Source organism: Trichosurus vulpecula, chromosome 5, assembly GCF_011100635.1.
Source record: "Trichosurus vulpecula isolate mTriVul1 chromosome 5, mTriVul1.pri, whole genome shotgun sequence".
NCBI classification, from domain to species: domain Eukaryota; kingdom Metazoa; phylum Chordata; class Mammalia; order Diprotodontia; family Phalangeridae; genus Trichosurus; species Trichosurus vulpecula.
This window is the reverse complement of record NC_050577.1, coordinates 203347729-203371671: the sequence shown is the minus strand read 5'-3', so window position 1 is coordinate 203371671 and position 23943 is coordinate 203347729. Positions and strand designations below refer to the sequence as shown.

At 37.8% G+C, this 23943-nt stretch overlaps 1 protein-coding gene across 10 annotated transcripts in view; it reads right to left on the bottom strand.

Moving 5' to 3' along the window:
* Window positions 1-23943, bottom strand: part of WNK1 (WNK lysine deficient protein kinase 1) — a 171409-nt gene that overhangs the window by 97385 nt on the left and 50081 nt on the right. For all 10 annotated transcript variants that reach the window (XM_036758893.1, XM_036758881.1, XM_036758882.1 and 7 more), the window contains exon 2: window positions 9644-9816. In XM_036758893.1, coding sequence (XP_036614788.1) covers window positions 9644-9816 — 173 coding nt within the window. The remainder of the gene's footprint in view (window positions 1-9643; window positions 9817-23943) is intronic.

The window sequence follows — 23943 nt, the reverse complement described above, 5'->3', positions numbered from 1 at the left end:
TTTCAATTCTAATTGCTCTCCTTCCCCCTACACATTTCCAGACCAAATGAGAAGGCAAGAAAAACAAAACTTATTACAAATATGTATATTCATACAAAACTTACTCATGTTCTACCTCTTCCCCCCAACACACACACACACACACACACACACACACACACACACACACACAGAAAAAGAGAAAAAAAAATTTAGCTTCAACCTGTACTCTGTACATCAGTACTCTTATCTGAAGGTGGGTATAGAATGTTTCATCCTAAGTCCTTTGGAGTTGTGTTGGGTCAGTGTGTTGATCAGAGTAAATAAGTCTTTCAAAGATGACTATCCAGATTCATTAAAAAAAATTTTTTTTCAATGAACAAAGAAAATCTATCTTCTCTTCTACTCCACCCTCCAGGAGGATTGGGTTGGGGGTCTGGGGTGTGGGGAGGAAGGATGACAAACAAAACTTTTATGACAAATATATATAGTAAACCAAAACTAATTCCTACATTGGCTATGATATATCTCTGTGTATGTATATGTGTGCATGCATCCATGTATATGCATATGTATATGCAACCTGGGTCTGTCAGTTCTTTCTCTGGAGGTGGGTAACATGTTTAATCATGGCATCATGGTTGGTCATAGCACTGATTAGAGTTCTTAAGTCTTTCAAGGTTGTTCATCTGTACGATGTTGTTACTATCTAAACTGTTCTTCTCCCTTAACTCTGCATCACTTTATAAAAGACTTCTCAGATTTCTCTGAAATTGTTCTTTTCATCATTTCTTATAGCACGATAGTATTCCATTAGTATCATACAGAATAACCTGTTCAGACATTCCAACTGATGGTGACTCCTTTAGTTTCTAGTTCTTACATTATAAAAAGAACTTCTATAAATACTTTTGTACACATGAGGTCCTTTTCCTTTTATCTCTTTGGGGTATAGACTTTATTGTGGTACTATGGGGTCAGAGGGAAATCCACAGTTTAGTAATCTTTTAGGCATAGCTCTAAATTTTTTCTGGAATGACTGGCCCAATTCACAGCTCTGCCAACAGTCACATTTATCATTTCCCCTTTTTGTCAAGTTTGTTATTCTAATGGATATGAGGTAGAGCTTCAAAATTCTTTTAATTGGCCTTCTGTACTGAAGTATTTTTTCATACAGCTTGGATTTCATCCTTGAAAACTATCCATACATAAGAATTTTTTTTAAACATCTACTTAACAGGTCACATGTATATAAAATGTCTCATAAAACCTCCTATTCAACATATCTAAAACTAAAATCTTTCTGCTAAATTCTCCCAATTCCCAAATTTTTGTAAATGGTGCCAGCATCCTCCACACAAACATGTTCATAAACATAGCTATGTTTTACTCATTTTTGCTTTGAAACCCCCCAATCCAACTGTTCTTTGATTCTTTTATCATCATTTAACATGTTCCCCACTCCTTACTATTTCTACTGTCACCACTATAATTCAGACCCACATTAACTCTTCACTGAATTATTGTAATATAACCTTCGGCATTATCTTTTTCTTCAATCCAACCTAGAGAATGATGTTCAATGTACAGCTCTTACCAAATCTTTCTACTGGCTCTTTAGCCTAATTTTCAAGGCCCCTTCCATAAGCTGGCTCCAACCAACTTTTGCAGTCTTAGCTCAAACTATTCTTTGCATATTTGATTTTCTTAATGGCTATTCCCTGCATAGGACCCACAATTCCTTCCTGGAGGGGATGAGTTAGGTGGGGGACAGGAGTTAGAGCTTTCAAGGGAATATTTTTAACTCTGGTTTTCTACATCCTCTTAAATGAAGGCTCTGTCCAAATTCTGTTTCAAGTCCCACCTCTAATCCTGAGGAAGAAGGATACACACCTGAAGACATATTTTCTAGAAATATTTAAAGAAAACATGTAAGAGCGCAAAGATAAAATAGGATTTAACTTCAGTTAAATAATGTTCAATATGCTTCAAACTTATTCTAGCCACTAGAGGGCTATCTTGCTATATAACTTTAGTTGCCTTGTGCTTTCTTTGGTTCTACCAAAGGAAAACACTTTCAATTACAGCTTGGAACATCAATTCACAATCAAATATGGCTGAGGTAATTGCTATGCCAACTCTCTATTCTTACTGTTCCAATAAATTATCATTAAACTAAGCCCAAACAACTCTATAAATCAAAGTAAGTTTTTATACTTCAAAAGAGATTAACACTCTGAAAACCTTAAAGTACTATATACTTTATAAATGATTTACTACAGGCAGCTAGGCAGTAAAATGGATAGGGGACTGAGCCTGGAGTCAAGAAAACTGAGGTCAAAAATAAAGCCTCAGACTTAGCTGTGTGAGCCTGGGTAAATAATTTAATCTTGGTCTATACCTCAGTTTACACAACTATAAAATGGGGTTGAAAATAGTACCTACCTTACAAGGTTATTATGAGGATAAAATGAGATAATATCTTAATGCAGTGCTTGGTAGCTGTATTAACAGAATGGATGTTAGCCAGAATTGAAAAGGATCTTGACACATTATTGGGATGAATCTAGTAAGCTGAAATTCAACTGGGATAAATCAATCAGTCAAAAACCATTTGGTAAGTGCCAACTATTTGTCAGGCACTGTGTGAAGAACTGAGGATACAAAGAAAGAGAAAAGATAGTCCTTGGGCTCAAGAAGCTCACAGCCTAACATAACTGACAATGTATAAATTAGCTACATAACGGGATAAATTTGAAATAATCAACAGAGATGGGAAGAGCTTCCTGTAGAAGGTAGGATTTTAGCCAGGATTTGAAGGAAGCCAGGGAAACCAGATGGCAAAGATGAGGAGAAAGAACATTCCAAGCCCAGGAGATAGACTGAAAATGTACAGAGTTGGGAAATGGAGTGTGTGGTTTGAGGAACAACACAAGAAGGCCAGGGTGACTAGACTGCAGAATATGGAGTTTGGGAATATAAGGTGAAAAAACAATGGAAGGGGGGAGGGGTTGGTTATAAAGGATTTTCAATGCCAAAAAAGAGAGTTTTATAGTTGATCCTAGAGATGACAGGGAGGTCGATGGAATTCTTTGAGTAGCAGGGTATAAGATTTGAGCTTTAGGAAGAACACTGATAACTAAGTGGAGGATGGACTGGAGAGGTGAGAAATTTGAGGCAGGGTGACCAATTATCAGTCTATTACAATAGTCTTAGGCATGAAGTGATGAGGGCCTATACCAGGGTGTTGGAATCGTCAAAGGAGAGAAGGTAGTGTATACAAGAGATGTTACAAATGTGAACTTGATAGGCTTTCTCAATGTATTGAATATAAAGGGTGAAAGAGAGTAAGGAGAGTCTGGCAGACCTGAGAAGATGGTGGAGCCCTTGAAAGTAATAGGGAAATTTAGAGAGGGAGGAGGAGAAGGTTTAGCAGAAAGATAATGAGTTTGGTTTTAGATATGTTAAGTTTAATAAATCTGTAGGACATCCTGTTTGAGATGTCTGAAAGGCAGTTGAAGATCTAAGACTGGAGGTCAGTAGAGGTTAGGGCTGGTCAAATGAATCTGAGACTATTTGCATAAAGAAACCATGGGAGCTGATGAGATCACCAAGCGAAATAGAGTGAGAAGAAAAGATGGCTACAGTTAGTGGATGACCTAGATGAAGATCCAGCAAAGGAGACTGAGAAGGAGGGATCAGAGATAAGAGAAGAACAAAGATACAATGGAATCACAGAAGCCTAGACAAAAGAGAATATCAAGAAGATGATCAACTATGTCAAAGTCGGCAGAGAGGCCTAGAAGGATGAAAATTGGGGGGAGGGTGAAGGCCATTAGATTTGGCAATTAAGAGACTGTTTAATAACTCTGAACAAGAAGAAAACAGTTTCTGTTGAGTAATGAAGTTGGAAGGAGAAAGTTAAAAGAGAATGACAGGAAAGGAATTGGAGGCACCCATTATAAAAGGCCTTCTCAAAGAGTTTAGTCAGAAAAGGGAGAAAAGACACGAGAGCTAGCAGGCAAGGACAGATCAAGGAAGGTTTTTAGAGAGTAAGGGAGACATGGACATGTTTGCAGACATCAGGGAAGTAACCAGAAGAGATAGGGAAAATGATGGTAAAGTGAGAGAGGGAGCAATCTGGGGCAGTATATTGGAAAAGCATGTAGAGGAGTCTGCCTTGGTAAGAAGGAGGACAACTACCTCTTCATGTGAGACAGAACAGAGAAGAAAGTGGGGGAAGGCATTTTAGTGATGTCCAGCAAATGGCCTCAATTTTTAAAATAAAATATGAGGTGAAGTTCTCAGTTGAGAGGGTGGGTGGAGTTCAGTTGTTTCAAGTGAATGAAAAAGTTTAGAAGAGCCACTATGGTGAGTGGGATAATGAGTTAATTAGGGAGGTATAAAAGGATTGCCTAGTAGCAGAGGAGGTCCAGTTGAGATTATGTAACATACATTGGTAGTAGAACCAATTAGCACTGTTTTGTGATTTCCTCCAGGTCTCTTTAGCAATATGTGTACAGGGGCAAAAGACAGTTGATGGTAGGAGAGATTTAATGCTGTGGCTTGACAGGGCAAAATCAGTGGTATGATAATGGGGCAAGAGACTCAAAAATAGAGGAGCATGGAGAGAAAAACATAAGGTATATACCAAAGACTAATTATAAGGGATTCATGAGGACAGACTTTTTACCTTTTATATAATATAAACTGTATGTCTAAGAATCTTATTAATAACTGGCAAGCTCATAAGATTGGGGTAAACCTGATTATAGGAATTTTAAAAAGTAAAACCATTTAAAAGCAGCTAAAAAAAGTAACTATTTTATACAAATGAGGTGTAAGAGGAAGAAAGGATACACAGGAATTAGATGGGGGAGGAGGGCTGGTAGTTCTGGTAACCTACTTTCATCGGGAATGGGTTTAAGAGGGAACAATACATATATATTTATAAGAGTATAAAAGTCTTCTAAATTTAGAAGAAATGAAATGGTAGGGGCATAGAGGAGGGGAAAGGACAAGGGAGGGATCTTTAGAGGGGAGAATGAGGGAATAGGTAAACGGGGGGTATAGAAGGGTGTTTAGATTAATGGGAATGGGAGGATGGGGGAGGGATCCTTGGAGGGGGTCAGGCAAGTAACAGGAGGGCAAGGTAGTTGGTAGAGGAGGGGGTCAGGCAAGTAATAGGAGGGTAAGGTACCAGGTAGAAGTAAAGTAGAGGGGCAGCTTGGTGGCACAGTGAGTAGAGCACGGGCCCTGGAGTCAGGAGGACCTGAGTCCAAATCTGGCCTCAGACACTTGACACACTTGTTAGCTGTGTGACCTTGGGCAAGTCACTTAACCCCAATTGCCCTGACCCCCTCCAAAACAAACAAACAAAAAAAACCCAACCCAAAGAAGAAGTAAAGTAGAGGAGGCAGGAGGGATAGGAAACGAGAGATATGTACAAATACAAAAACAAAGATCAGGAATAGAGTATGTTTGGGAAAGTATATGTCTATATATGCATGTATATATTGAGAAACATATCTGAACTATACTGTAGCCTTCTGGGGAGGTGGGGGTAGGGGAAAAAAAGAAAGTTAAAAAGTGCCCAGCAGAGAACAAAAGAAAAAAGACAAGGAAGTAAAGAAAAGATGGACAATTCTCAACACAGGTTTTTTTGAAATGAAAATTTATTGTTACATATTTTGAATCCTCTCGTGTTCTGTTATGCACATGACATTCTTTTTTTTCTTTCTTACTTTATACTTAAGTTTCAATATGTAAGTTTATGATATGTTTTTGTTTCTTTTCTCTATTCTGTATTTGTGTTCTGGTAAAATATATTTTTAAAATTTTTTTAAAAAAGAGGATATTATCTGAACTCATTCATTAGGGGTTAAGATGGAGAAAGGAAGAAGGTATAGTCAGTGCAAGGCGAATGGTCTCAGAAAGAACTGAGGGAGAAAAGTGTGATCAGATAATAGAATGTGATCAGATAAGGGAGTTTATCAACATGGAGGTAGCGTATTTTATGAGTGATGGCAAGATCAAAGCTATTACCATCTTTATGTGTGGTTGAGATAGGGTGAAAAGTAGATTGTCTTGACCCTAGCTACAAAAAAAAAATCAACTTCACAAGTATAAAATGTGAGAGGTATGCATGAAAGTTGTTCTGAAAAAGGTCTAGAAGTTTTAGTGAACTGCAAGCTCAACATGAATTAATAATGGGATATATAGCAGCCAAAAAAACTGATGCAGTCTTGGGCTATGTGGATGGGCCTGACTTTTAAGAAGGGAGGTAATAGTACTATTGTACTCTGCCCTTGTCAGACATCATACGGAGTATGTAATCAATTTGAGGCAACAAATTTAAGAAAATCATTGTTAATCTCGAGAGTCTTTAGAAAAGAACAACTAGGATGGTGAAAGGTCTTGAGGTCATGACGATATCAAGACTGATTGAAGGAACCGAGTATACTTAGTCTGGAGGAGAGAAGGCTCAGAGAGAATATTACAGTTATCTTCAAATATCTAAAGGGCTATCAAATGAAGGCGGGAATACATATGTTCTTTTTGGTAGCAGAGGGCAGAATTAGGAGCAATGGGTAAAAGTTTCTAAGGAACACATGTTCCTTAACACTGGTGAAAACCTCCAAACAATTCAAGCTATACAAAAATGGAATGGGTTGCCTTAGGATTCATGGGTTTTCTCTCCTTGGAGGTCTTTAAGAAAAAGTATATTGTCTACCTGTGTGCATGGGGTGTAGTGGATGGCTACTAAGGTTCTAACTCTTAAATTCTGTGTGATTCCTCAGGCAAATACTAAGACATGTGAGAGCCCTTCAAAACTCAAAGCAGATTACTACCTACTTTTGGTGATTCATAATTCATGAGGGCAAAAATGATGCTTCTAAAAGGAGTTTAAAACATTACAAAGCCTCATGAAAAAAACTGAATAGAGACAAAGGTTGTTTTATTCTTACTAATATCCACTGAAGGCAAGAGATGTAGAAATAAAAATTGATTTAGCAAGTGAACAGCTAACTAATAAGGGTGTCTGAAAATGAAATTTGGAGTTCTGCACCACAGTTTAGAATACAGGGATGAGAGGCCAGGTTTGGAGCACAGCCTGGTGATGATGCATTTTACTGGTATCTTTCAACACTAATAAAAAGGGCCTTAAACTAAAAAGAGTGGGGGAGGAAAAACTGCCTAAGTACCGTACAGTATATATAATTAATGGAAGGACAGTACTTGAGATACTCAAAAGCCTCATGTGGAACAGAATCCAAAATACGGATAAAAAGCCAGTAGTAAAACTCATGGCTTTAAATGTTTATATACAGAAGCCCAAAGTTTGGAAAACAAGCAGGAAGGACTAGGCAAAAGCAGGTAGGCAAATTTGACCGCCTAACTATTACTAACACATGATAAGATAAATCTTATTGGAATAGTGCTCTGCATGGGTATACCTTACATAAAAGAAACAGGATAGATAAAGAGTAACAGAGTGGTAGAGGATAGTATACTCATGTTAGGAAATTTAGGAACATGGTGGGGATGGGGGGAGAAGCATGATGGAAAACATTTAGGTAAAAACCAACAGCAAGAAAAGCAAGTGAATTTTGAAAACACAAAGGAAACAATTGTGATGAAGGGAAAAACATGCAGTATCTGATGAGAGACTCACCAATCAACTTTAATGAATTCACTAAGGGCAGCTAGATGCACTCTTACTACCTTTATGACCCAAGGTTCGTGACATCATAGATTTAGAGCTGAAAAGGATCTTAGAGGTTAGTGAGACCAACATGACCACCCCTCATCCAAGTCATCTGGCTCATTTTCAAGTACTGAAAGACTTGTCAGACATAATTATTAAGGTATTAAAAGAAATAGTTGTTAAGGTATTGCCATCAAAATTTGAAGAAGCATTATGTATAGGTGTAACATATTTCTTACCAATGGTGAGGGAGGAGGTAGAAGGAGAGAAAGAATTTGCAACTGAAAGTAAAAATGACATTTTAAAAATAAAAAATTTTCAAAAAGAAAAATCATGGAAAATGGGAAAGGAACCTCAAGGACTGGTAGACAAAAAGGTCATAAATTTTAAAAAAAGGGAAGTTGATAGTCTGCAAACTATAGGATAGTGAATATGACCTTGATTCCTAAGAATATCCTGGGGTGGATGGTTACTGAGCATTTTATATCAATGTCCTGCTTTTCTAATTGTATTCCCAGTGCTTAGCATGATGCTTTGTACATAGTAAGTACTTAAATGCTTTTTCTTTCTCTCATTCATTCATTTAGAGGCAGTGTGGCATTGTGGATAGGGAGCAGGCCTGGAAGCCAGAAGAGCTAGGTTCAAATCCTGCTTCTAACACAAACTAGATGTGGCATCCTGGGTAAAAGTCACCTAATATCTCAGTGCTCTACTAAGCTCTTTTAGACTCTAACTTGCAAAGGTGATAACTTGAATTGGTAGAAAGCCTTTCCTTTCCCAGAAGCTCCTTTTAACCAATGAAATCACAAGCCCAGCCCCTATCCTTAAACCTGGTGAGTATCTAACAGAGGAAGTGGTGATTACAAAGAAGCAGCATGATTTCAAGAACAGGTCATATCAGACTGGCTTTATTTTACTTTTTGACAGGGAAAGTAAAAGGATAGTTCAGGAGGATGCTATAGATACAGTTTACCTAAATTTTAGCAAAGAATCTAGTACAATTCTAGTGGAAAAGATAGAGAGATGGATTAAAAACTGGTTGGGTATTTAAGGACTAGACAACATCAAACTGGCAGAAGTTTAAGGGTCAGATAAAGTCTCCAGAGTTATCTGTTGGAACTTGAGCTAACATTTTTATTAATGATGTGGATAAAGGCAGAGTCAGCATGCTCATCAAATCTGCAGAGGATCCAAAGCTAGCTAACTAAATGATAACGGTCAGGATCCAAGACAAGCTAGAGCACTGAGTTGAATCTAATTAAAATCAAATTTAATAGAGATTAACATAAAGTTTTACCCTTGGGTTCAAAAAATCTATTTCATAAGTACAAGACAGGATCCTAAGCATAGTTAAACTGTCTCAAAAAAAGATCTGGGGATTTTAGTGGACTCACTATGAAGTAGCAGCTGAAATATGTAATTATGGTCTTGACTTCATTACAAGCACAATGTCTAAAAATAAGTTGGTGGGAGTCCTTCTCCAGTTCACTTTACAGATGAGGGCAAACAGGGTTAGGTGACTTGCCCAAGGTCATACAGCTAGCAAGTGTGTAAGGCAAGATTTTAACTCAGGAAGATGAGTCTTCCTGACTCCCAGCTCTGGCCAACTAGCTAATCGTTAAAGCTATATAAAAAGTAGAATAGGCTCCCCAATGTAAGACTATTAAAAAAACTTTAGGGCAAGGATTGTTTCATTTTTGTCTTTGTGTCTGCCATAATTAAGTGGCACATAGTAAGTGGTGTTTAAAACATGGTTTTTTATTAATTGGTTGATCAGTGGATTCCCCCTCATCTCAGGCCTACAAGCAGAGACTGAATGAGTGTGTATCAAGTATGCTACAGTGGAGATTTCATGTGAGTATAAGATGTATAAGGACAATGAAATCCAAATACTTTCGAACTCTCATGCTTAAAATTTTGGATTTACATATCCCTTTACGATGTACTCTTACTTACGTTTTAAGGGTTCCAGATGTCATAAGTTCAGTCACCAGAACAATACATTTCTTTCCCTTTACTGTAGACTCCCAAGAATCATAGAAACGAACAATATTTGGATGTTGAAGGCCCTTCAACATTTCAGCCTCCTCTTTAAATCTTTGCCGTTCTGACTTTGTCAACTTTCTATCCTGAAAAAGAAGTAAATAAAATGTGGTTAAAATGAATTGTAATTTCAATATCTAAGATGTTAACCATGGCATTGAATCTTAGTAATGAATAACCACTTCAGACAGAAAGGAAAATGTAACTCGTCCAGAATATTTTTACTAAAATGCATGGGTCTATATCTGTTAGAGGGGATTTTGTCAGTAAATAGAGTTTCAATTCACATCAGCCCCAAATATTTTCTTTTATGACCTTTAAAAGATTTCTGAAACCAAAGCCTTATAGCTTATTTTCACTCCAAATTAAGTGACCATGATCAATCCCCCCTCAAAAAGAAAAAAAGAGCACAGATGCTTCCTTTTTTCCCAAGCACCCAAAATGCTTAGAATTCATCAATTTACTCTTCTTCCCTCTGCAAGCCAAAACATCCAAGTAGAATAAACTCATGATTACTTTTAATTTCTTCCAGTTCAAATATTTATTGTCTAATATGTACATCCGTGCTTACATACAAATGTCATGTGAAATATTGTAATAGCAATTTAGATTTGAAGATCTTTCCCACCCATAAATAGGTTATGTGATCTGCTTAAGTCACATGTGATGGGAAAAGCTTGCTGACAGGAAAAGGAAATTGTGTCACAGGAAATGCTGAGAGAGCAGTTACTCCAGTTAGAGATGAGGTAAAGAGCAGACATGCTGTGGTGGCTGTGAGGGAATTTTTGGGAAGGCCCCAGTGGGAGGGCAGATGGTTTGGGGATGAAGTGGTCTCTGCTGTGGTACTGTGTATCAAATTCTTTGCTGTTGTGATGGATTGGGCTATTGGCTATGGGATTTGGTTATTTGGTGTCTGAATAAATGGTTTACTTCTACCTTCTATGTGGAGAGTCTCGTATATTTTGTGATACAGAACCACACAGACATTTTGACAATTATCATCTATGTTGTGATAATTGCCTTTCTGATACAAATACATATAATATTTTAAAAAATTAATTCCACCTGGGAAATCCACCTACCTTGTACAGAAATATTTGAGGATTATTTTAATAAAGGAGGAGAAAGGAAGAATCAGCTAAATGGTAATTTAGATTTTTCTTAAGATCTGTGTCCAGATAATTCAAAACCAGTAGGCATTTCCTACATTAACTAACAATCAATAAAATAAGCACTTATTGAGAACCCTATTACATCCTAGGCACTTAAGCAGACAGCAGAATAGACAAAAGATAAAAATAAAACAGTACCTATGATCAAGGAATTTACACACTATTGGGGTAAAAAATGTACACCAAGCAAGGACATAATAAAATATGGAAGAACTGGAAGCTTCAGGGATAGTTCAGTAAAAGGAGATCAAGAAAGGCCCCATGTAGAAGATGATACTCGACTTTTTAAAGAAAACTCAAGATTCTAAGGAGCCAGTTTATATTACAGTGATGGGGAGGTGAGGTAGGAGACAGACTGTACAAATGCATGGAGATGGGGAAATATAATGTCATGTGTAAGGTATAACAAGAAGGCCAGTTACAGTTTGGCCAGCCTGTAAAGTGTGTGAATGGTTATAAAGTGTGTTTAAGCAGGAAAGGTAGGTCTGGGCCAGATCGTGATGGGTTTTATATGCCCAAGAGAAGTGTCTGATTTTGATCCTAGAAGCAACAGAGAGCCACTGGAGCTTTCTGAGCATGGGAGTGAGTACCGGAGTTAGACAAGTTCTTTAAGAATGTTACTTCAACAGTTTGCATAGGTGATGTATGAGAGAGAAGAGAAACTCAAGGCAAGGTGACCGATTTTGAGGCTACTGTATTAGTTCAAGTTAGAAGTTACAAGGATGAGTTAAGACAATGGCTGCATGAATGAAGTGGAGGTAGAGTTGATGAGACTTGGCAAGTGATTGGCCACACTAATGGAGGAAGATTTAAAGGAGTTGAGTATAATAACACTGATGTTGTGAATCTAAGTAACTAGGAAAATGGTAGTGTATGTGAAAGAAATAAGGAAATTCAGAAGAATAAATTTAGAGGGAAAGATAATGAGTTCTGCTTTGGACAAGTTGAAATTGAAAAATCTCTTCAACATCCATTTTGAAATGCCTAATGCATATGACCACAGTTCAGGAGAGTGATTAGGGCTGGATATAAAGATTTAGCAGTCATTTATATAAATTATATATTTATATAAAGATGAAAATTAAGCCTGTGGGAACTGATAAGATCACCAAGAAAAGAATGTAGAGAGTGAAGAAAAGGAGAACCTAGACAGAGCCTTGGAGTACACAAACATGAAAAAGTGGTGGAAGAACATCATAATTAGGAAAAATGGAAAAAAATGCCTAATGATGGAAACATTAATGAAAGTGATAACAAAATAACTGTAGTTGAACAAAGATCAATAGATGGCAAAAATACAATGGAAAAAAATAGCAAAGAATGTAAAAGCTTGAAAAAAAAACCCCACACATACACAGGACAGAATAATCAATTTGAAATATTACAGTGAGAAATGGAAAGCTGTTACTTTAGAAGACACTAATTTTTTAAAGAAAGATTGTGCTTGACACCTAGTTATAGAAAATGCTATAGAGTAAGAGTAATCCTCAAGTGGAGAAGGGTCAGAGGATTCTAGAATGGAGAAATTCCAAATATTTTAAGAAAAAAATTTCCAAGGTACAAAATTGTTAAATTTGAGAATTTACAAAGAAAAAAAATTCTCCATTGTAAAAGAATAAAGTCATGTATAAAATGAAAAATAGGCTTTTAACAAAAGTCATAATAAGCCTGTTACTACTGATAGTTGTGTTGTTTTAAAAAGGGTATAAAGTTAGAAATAATTTCATTAATGTGTACATCACACACACACACACACACACACACACACACACACACACACACACAAATAAAAAAGGTGTTTAAACACATGAGAAACTACAGTCAGGAGGGGGAAGGGGAAGGCCAGTCAAGCAATAAACATTTCTCAAGCACCTACTATATGCCAGGCACTATGCTAAATTCAAAGGATACAAAGAATGATTAAAAGATTGAAAGATGGAACTATCTAATGGGAAGGTAAAGGATCAGGCTAGTCCAAGAACAAAAATATTCTTTAAAAAGAGGATAAAGAGTAGAGTCAAAACTTTAGAAAATAAGAATTGATAGTTTAAAATTTACTAATTTAATTCATTTTAATGGAAATACCATGTGTAGAAAATTGTTAAGAGATTGGTCTAGAAGATGGCGGCTAGAAAGCAGGGACTTCCTTAAGCTCTCTAAATCCCTCCAAACACCTGTAGAAAATGGCACTGAACAAATTCCAGAGCTGCAGAACCCACAAAATAGCAGAGGGAAGCAGGTCTCCAGCCCAGGAGAGCCTGGATGGCCCCTGGGAAGGGTTTATCACACAGTGCTGAGAGAGGAGCACAGCCCAGCATGGGCCGTGCCAGGATAGACCAGACTGGGGAATCAGCCGGAGCAGGCCTTAGGGCTATGAATCATTGAGCTGTGGCAGTTACCAGACTTCTCAACCAACAAATGCCAAAGATCATGGAGCAGGTTAGTGGGAAAACTGCTAGATAGGGTCAAAGAGCAGTCAGGCCCCAGCCCTGGCAGCGATGGAGGTGGCACGGTGGTGGCAGCTGCAGCAGGAAGCTCCTGTGGCTGCTTCCCGAGTCCCTGGCTCACACTGTGGGAAGAATCAAGCAGCAGATTAGAGCAGGAATGCAGGGAGCGCTTTGCCCTGCTTGGATCTGGGTCGCAGTCTGGTTGGTGGTTCTTGGGGGAGGAAGAGCGCTGCTGTGGCAGAGCTTGCAGTGACAGTGGAGTAGAAGTAGCTCTGAAAACAGCAGTAGAGCCCCTAAAGCTTGGGACAAAGTACTCTGTACTCTACAAGCAGTCATACCCCAACGAAAAACTCAGGGATCAAGTAGTTGACTGGGAACATGGTCAGGCAGCAAAAACAGACTCAGATTCAGACTCAGACTTTGGAATCTTTTTTTGGTGACAAAGAAGACCAAAACACACAACCAGAAGAAGTCAACAAAGTCAAAGAGCCCATATCAAAAGCCTCCAAGAAATATATGAATTGGTCTCAGGCCATGGAAGAGCTTAAAAAAGATTTGGAAAAGTAAGAGAAGTAGAGGAAAAATTGGGAAGAGAAATGAGACTGATGTGAGAAAACCATGAAAAACAAGTCAATGACTTGCTAAAGGAGAACCAAAAAAATACTGAAGAAAATAACACCTTAAAAAATGGACTAACCCAAATGTCAAAAGAGCTCCAAAAAGCCAATGAGGAGAAGAATGCCTTGAAAGGCAGAATTAGCCAAATGGAAAAGGAGGTCCAAAAGACCACTGAAGAAAAAAACACCTTAAAAACTAGACTGGAGCAAGTGGAAGCTAGTGACTTTCTGAGAAATAAAGATACTATAAAACAGAACCAAAGGAATGAAAAAGTGGAAGACAATGTGAAATATAGTAGTGGCAAGTAGCACCGTTGTTACAGACACTAATCAGAGTTGTATATTTTTAGGTTGGAGTATACTGTAAGATGGCGGTACTCTTGGCAAAATATAGGACACTTCAGTTCTATCATTAATTAGTAAATATACAGATTGGACAGAAGGAAACTGTAAATGAGGAGTTAGTGTACCCTCAGGCACTTAACATACATCTGTACACAGAGAAGAGCAGTCATAAATAATAAGGAAGCAATAACTGCTGCAATGCAAAGATCACTGAATTTGAGTAAACTTGGATTTGAATCCTGGCTCTGCCACTTAATAGCTATATTACAGTGGACAAACCACTTGCCTTCTCAGAGTTTTAATTCCTTTGTCTGTGAAATACCAGCACTGTAATTACTACCTACTTCACAGGGTTAAGAAAAATGCCTATAAAAAAGCTATATAGCTATATATCCACTATTTTTATAGAGGAAAGAGTCAGGAAAACACTGTAAAGAAAACAACCTATTAGTAAATATGATTCTCGGCAGACAAAACATTTCATTAACTCCAATTTGCAAAGTAGAATCTTAGAATATCAGATTTATAATGGACTTAAAATCATTTAGTTCAATCACCTCATCGTTTTTTTTCCCCTCTTCTTTGGGTTTGGAATCAATTTTACTCCCTTTTTTCTCTTTTGAAAATAAAATAATCATATCTCATAAAAGGGCATTCACTCACTTTTCCCAATCCTTTAAAAAAAAAAACTTCATTTACTCTACCAGCCTCTCTAGCTAATGTCCTCTTCCCTTTCTCAGCCAACTCCTAGATAAAGTTGTCTATCATTTTTTTCTATTTTTGCTTCTTTCACTCATTTTTCAACCTTTTGCCAAGTAGCAATAGGAAGCCAAATAACTTCCAATCTCATCTCTTAAGTAAAACTATTCGAAGGTACTAATAATCTTTTAATTGCCAAATCTGATGGTCTTTTCTTATTCCTCTTTTTTCATGACCTCTCTGCTGCATTTGATACTGTTGACCTCTCCTCTTGTACACTTTCTCTTCCGCAAGTTTTCTCAGACATTACTCTCTCCTGGTTCTCCTACCTGTTTGACTCTCTTTCTCAGTCTTCTTTGTGGGCTCATCATTCAAATAATGCCCCCACAACTGTGGGTGTTCCCCTAAGGCTCTGTCTTGGGCCTTTTTCTCTCCTCTCTTGACTCTATTGGTAACTTCATCCACTTTCATTGCATATCTAGCCTCACCCTTTCCCCTAATCACTGTCTATTTTCCAAAGATCTCAAAATCAACATCTCCAAAACTGAACTCATCTTTCCTCTCGTATCTGAGGCTGGTGACTTTGCACAGCCTTGCCTCACTTAAATCCACTTCACTTGTAAGTCATAACACTACCTTCCTGATGCCATTGGTCCTCCTCAGGAACGACAGCAGCAACAACCCATCTTCTAAAGTTTTCTATTTCTGCTGAAGGCCCTGCCATTTTCCCGGTCGCCCAAATTCATAACCTTTGCATTATGCTCTACTCCTCATCTTCCTCACCCCACATATCCATAGATCTTGCCATTTCTAACTCCACAACTTGATCTCTCACATCCATCCCTCTTTCACCACTCAACTACTGAGGACCCTGTCAGTCAAGTTAGTCAATAAGCATTTTATTAAGTGCTTGTTATATGCCAGACACAGGGTGCCTAATTTTAGGTTGAGTTCTTCGAACCACTTGTTAACAGGGGCAGGGCCTTAGCTTGGTTTTGTTAATTCTTTTGAATCCCACCACTGGCTAGACACTACGCTAGGCTCCCGGGATTCAGAAAGACAGTCAGTCCCTGCCCTCACGGAGCTCACAATAAAATGAGAGAAGACAATAACTATCTAACACACATACACACACACACACACACACACACACACCCCAGATAGGATAGATAATGAAAAGAAGGAAATAGAATTAAGAAGGGTTGGGAAAAGCTTCCCACAGAACATGAGATTTTCATTGGGATTTGAAGAAAGCCAGGGAAGCTATATTACTACAAAAGCCTACAAAAACTGATCCCCCTGCCTTAAGTCCCTCCCCACTCTGGTCCATCCTCTACACTCTCCCACTCATACTGCAGCGACTCCCTATTGCTTCCAGGACAAAATATAAATTTCTGTTTAATTCTAAAGCCCTTTTACAACCTGGCACCTACTATCTTCCCATTGGACATTACCTGCACCCTATGATTCAGCCAAATCAGCTTTCTCTCTGTTTCTCACACAAGGCACTGTGTTTTCCGTTTCTATGCCTTTATGCTAGCTGCCCAGAACGTCTGGAATTAATTCTCTCCTTACCTTGGCTTCAATGACTCCCTCTCTTTAAGATGAGGTTTAAGTACCACCTTCTACAAGAAGCATTTCCAGCATTCTACCACCACCTCCCCAGGCCCCATCTTGTATTTATTCTGCATATATTGTGCATATATGCACAAGGTCTCCTAATGTAATGTAAGCTTCTTTGGGAGTATAGACTGTTTCATTTTGGTTTTTTATTTATATCTTTAACTACTAGCAAAGGGCCTGACGTAGTAGTTATTTAATAAATACTCTGTGATTAATTGATTACTTTCTACCTTTCCATACATTAGAAGTTAACTAACTATAAATTGAAAGAACAACCCAAACTAAATGTTGTAGAATTATAATGACCAAGTTCAGCCCCAGAGGAGAGATAGAAGAAGGCACTTCCCCACATTCTTTTCAGATGTGGGGACTATAGGTATGGAACACAGTACAACCTTGGTTTATGAGTAACCTGGTTTACATATGCTTCGCTGGATGAGGAAAATTGTTTTCACAAAATCTGTCTTGCAGGATGAACAAAAATTAGCAGTACAAACATCATGTCTGGATTTGACCAGCTTGTGTAGGGATGATGTTCAACTAGTGCGATGGTTTTGGATTTTTTTTGCTTTCATATGTCGAACAAACGATAAACTAATGGATCTGCACGAGGAGCAACAGTGAGAGGTTGCAGAGGATATCTCATCTTTGAAGGAGGTTGAGAGGTAGGAGGAATCCCTCACAGCAAGTGAGATTAGGGAGGTTTATCATATGTGGGAAAAAGTACAAAATTTTGTTGAAAAACATCACCTAAATAAGGCTGTAGCAATGAAAGCCATGAATATTTTTAACGATAATGAAATGTCACATGTCCGTGACATTCTGAAAAAACATAAAAAACAAGTGTCATTTAGATAGATTCCTAGTCAGATGTGAACCTAAAGAAAAAAAATCAGTGAGTCAAAACATGTAAGATTCTAATTCTAAAAAATGAAAAATAAGTGAAGGGCGGTAGTGTTAGTCTTACTTTTTGTGAAAGTAGCGTAAGAGAGAACATTCCCCACATTGAAATCCCTGATATTCTCATGGAAGGGGAGTCTCCTTCCAAGCAATAAACCCTTTCTCCTTCTTCTTGTCTCCCTCACAACAGCCACAACCTGACTTTACATTATTTCCTGTGGGAGAAGTCGCTTTGCAATACGAACAAATCCCATGACGAACAGAATCTCAGAACGAATTAAATTCATAAACCGAGGTTCTACTACTGTATTTGTTTTGCCCCCTTCTAAATTTTTTTCTATAAAGGTGGCTGAGGTAAAGGAGAAAGGATATATTAGAAAATAGAGTTGATAGAAAAACAAAAGTTATCAATAATCAACTGATAATTTGTAAAAATCTCCTACACAGAAAGCCACCTAATGTTACAAAGAGGGGTTCAGCAAAACCAACCAATAAATCAAGTCTAAAAGTATGTGATTTTACACAGCTACACTCTCCTACTTTAGCAAAGAGGAAGATCTATTTTTTTCATCTCCTCCTTAGAGTCACACTTGGTCATTATGATTACAATGTACAATTTATTTTTTGTTGTTCTTTCCACTTATTTTGTTGTACTCATTATGTATACTGTTTTACTAATTTTACTTCACTATTCATACATGTCTTTTGATCCTTCTCTGTAACCTTCATAATAAATGTTTCTTATGACATAGTAATTAATTTTCCATTCCATTAATATACCACAATATTTTTAGCTATTCCTCAATCAATGTGTACCTACTTTGTTTCAAATTCTTTACTAGAACAAAAAGTGCTGGTAGGTAAATATTTTGGTGTATATGGGACCTTGCTTTTTGTCTTTGATCCCTGGGTCAACAGGTATTGACACTTTAGTCACTTTCGTGGCAAAATTCCCAATTACTTTGCAGAGTGCTGAATCAATTCATACCTTCACTAGTAATGTATCAGTCTTCTCACAGCTCATCCAACCTTTACTACTATCTTTTGTCATCATGGCCAATTTTGTTAGGTGGGATGTGAAACATTGGCTCATCTCCTCATTCACAACTGAGGAAGCTGAAGGTACCCTAAAATTATGAAACCAGAGGCAACCAAAGATATGAAATGGATGGTTTGAGGTCCTCTGAGTAGTCAGTGGCAGAAGGAACAGAAAAACAGGTGTTCCAACTCAGGTTAGTTACCATCCTTACTCCATAAGAAGTTAATTCTTTCCTCTAAGAAGATTATAATATACGGGCATACTCCTGTATCATGCTATCTTGGATTTCCTTGTTTCATAATAACATTATAATACAAAATAAGAAAACACCACCTGATTTGGGAGAAACCCAATATTTCAATAATATTGGACACTAATAAATTCTTGTACATTTAATGCTGATTTTTATTTCTAGGTGACAGTAGGCTTACATTAAATACAGACAGAATTTAAGTGGATTACTAATTAGGATTAACTGAGAGAAGAAATTGGGATGAAAAATCTGAAGAAAAAAAGCTTTAATGTTGGAATATTTTTTGAAAACATAGAAGCAAAGAAGAATCTTAGAGACCATTTACCAGATAAACTAGTTAAATTAGCAAAGGAAAAATTATCACTAAAATTACCATAAGCAAACAGGTCAATAAGAAAAGTTACATAACAAAGTTAGTAACGTAAAGAAAATTTGTCAATTTTACAATTTCCTCCCAGAAAACTGTTAGACGTCACCACATCTAAACATCTGTTATGGTACTATCAGTTCTGCAACAACTGTTATGAGAAAAAAAATTTGTTCCAACATGACTAATATATTAGGGACCACGTTCATTTGTAATTTTTCCACAAAAAAACAGTAAGAACACAGAAAATTGTACCACTTTACAATAACTCATAAGTTGCAACTGTTCTGAAACCCTCTTCCACAAGGAAAACTTTAGGTCATTTTCCAAGGTAAAGTGTCGTATTTATTGGTAGTATTAATATGAAATCTAAAGAATTTCTTAAATTATATTAAATTCCAATATGAAAGAAATGCCAAGAATAACTCCACTTTAGAAAGTAAGTTCACATCTAAATGGTCCACGCATTTTTTAGCATTCAATTCATAAAAATGAAAATCAGTTTCTTTTGAATTGATGGCTAATCCAAGGGGCTTGATGTCATCCCAATTTGAGAGTTACCTTCAGAATAAACTAGAGCAGATGTAGCAAATTAAATTTTGTTCATTTCATTGATTTTTTTTCTACCTAACGTTGTTTTGACGAGTCACAGCAGCAAATTACTAGGCTCACCACACATGGCTTCCATTACATACACACTAGAAGACAGTAGGAATATGAATAAACAACTGAAGCAACTGTTCACCTGAATATTACCCAAATAACTGAGTTATTATTGCGATTATTTTCCTGTTGCAACAAGAATGCTTACAGTTTGAAACATAGCTTTACAATGTCATTTCCTATCATACAAACATGTTTATTTACACTGATCCATTACACTCTTTTTTCCTCCACTTATATTACAGTATGATCTTGGAAATAGCCCCATCCCTTTCCATCACTCCTTCCTTAACCTTCTGTTTCAATAAACCCTAATCTTTAGGTAGACATGTGCTCACACATGTGTAGATAAACTCTTTTAGCTTAAAGAATTTAAGTGCTGTCAGCTATTTTCCTTGTGAAGCCATTAATTTTTGGCAATATTAAAATTCTGCTGCTAAAACTAAAGCCATAAGTGGTACTTTCACATGTAGGCATACTGGGAAAGGAGCATCTGGAATTTCTTGATTGCAAGTATTTTAGGTCAACAGGGAAATATTTCTACTTTGTCATTTTCTGTAACATATTGTGTGTTGCATGTTATCTCCATATTTGAAAGACGGGAGCATATGGACAAGGGTAATACAACGTAAGGCATGGAAAAGCTTCAGTTTGTACTACTGAAGAAGAACTCAAAGCAGATCCACTGAAGTACTGGTATGGTTTACATCTAACAGAACATCTATACTGTTACAATTCCTAACCTTGTTGAATAAAAAATGCTTAGAAACAACAAGGGTATGTGACATCTCTTAGGTTTGCTGTTGGGATGAATAGAGGGACTTAGAGATACTGAACAGTTATCAAAAGGAGATCTTAATTGTCCTAATGTGGCAAGGATATGTGATGTGACAAGAAGCCTTTAGCTTCTCTGGATTCGCCCCCTCCCTCCCCTTGTCTCCAAATAGAAACTAATCTGGTCAGCATGGAAGGATATAGTGAACTGCACAGTCTTCAGAAATCCATCAAGTTTGAGGGGTCCCTATGCCATATAAGTATGACTTTTTATGCCCTTCGGTAACCAGAAAGCTGCATGAAGCTGGGGAGAATGACAATCAAGTTCCAAGGACAGCCAGTACTGTTGCCTTTCAGGAAAAAACTAATCTCTATTGCAGGACATGAGAGAACTCTGGTTTCACAACAACAGCCCTTGATAAAAGGCAGGAAATCACAAGTGGGTAGTGGAGAGGGCTCTAGATTTGAATTCAAATCCTGCCTCAGACATTTATCAGTTGTATGATGCTAGGAAAGTCACTTAACCTCTTTATGCTGCAGTTTTCTCATTTGCAAAATGGAGAAGGGAGGAATTGAACTCACTGGCCTCTAAGGCCATTTCCAGCTCTAAATCTATGATCCTATAATTACTCCTTATAACTAAAAATGAAGGAAGAAAAATGGTTCACATGGGAAAGTTTTTAAAATATTAAAAGGTACCTCAAAAGAAAACAAACTGGTCTTCAAATAGCAAAGTCAAAAGGAGATCCAACTTCAGCTAGGGGTTCCTATATTTGTAGTGTACCAAGTAACAAAACTTTTGAGCGGAGAAAGGTCTATGTGCAGAAAGCTATACAGCTGGATTCTTCCAGCATTTAGGTAACATTTAATATACTGTTAGGGGTATTTCCCTCATATCAGATCTTTGATTAAAAGGGTTTCCCTGAAATATTTTCAACAATAAAAAAGGAAACTAGAACTTATGAAAGAACTTCATGATCACTAATACTGCCTGTCCTCACCACCCCACTTCACTTCTTTCCAACTCAGGGCATCTGATTTCCATAAGCAAAGCTTGGGCAGGGACCTATTGTGGCCAAATCTATAAGCTTCATAGTGAAATGGGGAGGGAGGGAGGCAGGTAGGGAGGGAGAGAGGGAGAGAGACAGGGGGAGGGGAAGGGGGGGGGAAGAGAGAGAGAGAGAGAGAGAGAGTGTTAGTTAGCTGTTGACAGACAGACAAATTAAAGGAGCTATCCCTTGACTAACTTCTTAAAGAGGCCTATTCACTGAATAGGCATTACCTCACTCAAAGTGAGAACCTGAAAAGGCCTTGGCATAAAATGGCTAGTCTCCCATTGCATCTGGGCCATCTCCAGTCATCCTGAGGAATATCAGGCCACTGGACCCAGATGGCTCTGGAAGATAAACTGAGGCTGGTGACCTTACACAGTCCTCCCTCACTCAAATCGAAGTCAACTAAGTCATGTCATCATTTTCCTGATGTCATGGTCCTCTTCAAACACGAAGGACAAACACAATCCAATTTGCATAAGCTCAGTTCTTTTATGTTCCAGTTCTCTATGACAATACTCTAGTCAAGAGGCAGAGTCAAGATAGTGCAGTAAGGCTCAACATTTTTGCCCAGCTCACCCAATATACCTCCTCCACAAAAACCCAGAAAACAGTTATAGCCAATTCTGACCAAGAAAGCCTAGGAAATGTTGAGTCATTTTTCTAGCCCAGGGCAGCTCAGAAAGATGGACAGAGAAGTCTGTGAATGTTTGTGGGAAAGCTGGCCAGAAGCACAGTGCAGCGCAGCTGTGCAGCAGCAGCATTGCAGGGGAGCATTCTAGAGCCCAGGGACAGTAACGGAGCTAAGAATGAACATCAGGGCTGGAAGCACCAAGGGAGAAAGAGACCAAGGGTCCCCCTGAAATAGCACTGGGATTAGAAATGGATGCCAGCCTGGCAGTTCTGTTACCTACTACCCAGTTCTGAGTCACAGTTCCAGGGCAGAGAGGAGCAGCTGCAGTCATGAGCAAGAGAGGCCCTAACTGAGTACTGAGCAAGGAAAAAGTTTCAAAAATTTAGCTGTGTGGCTCTGAGCCCAAAAGCAGAAGGGGCACTGAGGGCTAACCTTTAGCCCTGCACATGAGCCTGCAGGGGAATAATTAGGGCAGACCAAGACCAAAGGACAGCTAGCAGTTTAGTCACTCTAAACAGCCTAATGAAATTCAATCATACACAACCCAATAGATCCAAACCTGAGTCAAGAACTTGCAGGGCTCAATACTAAGAAGGCATTGAACAAACCTCTCCCCAGATTAAACCACTTTGGAAACACCATTCTGGCCTCCAAACAGCTGTGAAAACAGCATAAGGTCATAAAGGTCAGAAATTCCCTCCCCGGAGTAAGCAAAGCCCATAGTCAAGAAATAGACTGGGAAGAATGAGCAAACAAAAAAGAACTTGACCATAGAGCAACTATGGTGACAAACTCAAGACACAAGCAAAGAAAAAGACAATGACTTGAAAATATCTATAAGCAAAGCCCAACAAAAATTCTTAGAAGATTTTTTTAAAAGCAAAAAAGGATTTTAAGAAACAAAACAATAAAGGAACAAATGAGAAAAGAAATGAGAGCTATGCAACAAAGTCATGAAAAGAAAATTAGCAGATTTGTAAAAGTACAAAACCTTACTGAAGAAAACAGCTCCTTAAAAATTAAACTGGCCCAACAGAAGCTAATGATTCCATGAGATATCAAGAAATAATAAAACAAAGTCAAATGACTGAAAAAATGGAAGAATAGATATTTAATGTGTGTGTGAAATATCTAATAGGAAAAAGGACTGATAAAGGAGAGATAATTTAAGAATCAATGAATAGCTAAACAAAGCCATGAACAACAAAAAGCCTAGACATCATATTTCAAAAAAAATTATAAAGAAAAAACTGACCAGATATCTTACAATGCGAGGGCAAAGTAGAATTCTAAAGAATAATACAGTCAGTCAATAAGCATTTGTTAAGCACCTACTATGTGCCCACACTGTGATAAGCCCTGGGGATAGAAAGATAGTCCCTTACCCTCAAGGAACTTAACCATCTGTTAGGAGAGACAATAATCAAATATGATCTATACAGGAAATGATTAACAAAGGGAAGTTAAGAGAATTAACAGGACTTGAGAAGGCTGCCTGTAGAAGGTGGGATTTCAGCTAAGACTTAAAGGAAGCTATGGAAGCTAGGAGGTAGAGATGAGGATGGAGAGCATGTGCCTGTAGGTGAGACATAGAGTGCCTTATTTGTGGAACAGCAAGGATTCAATGA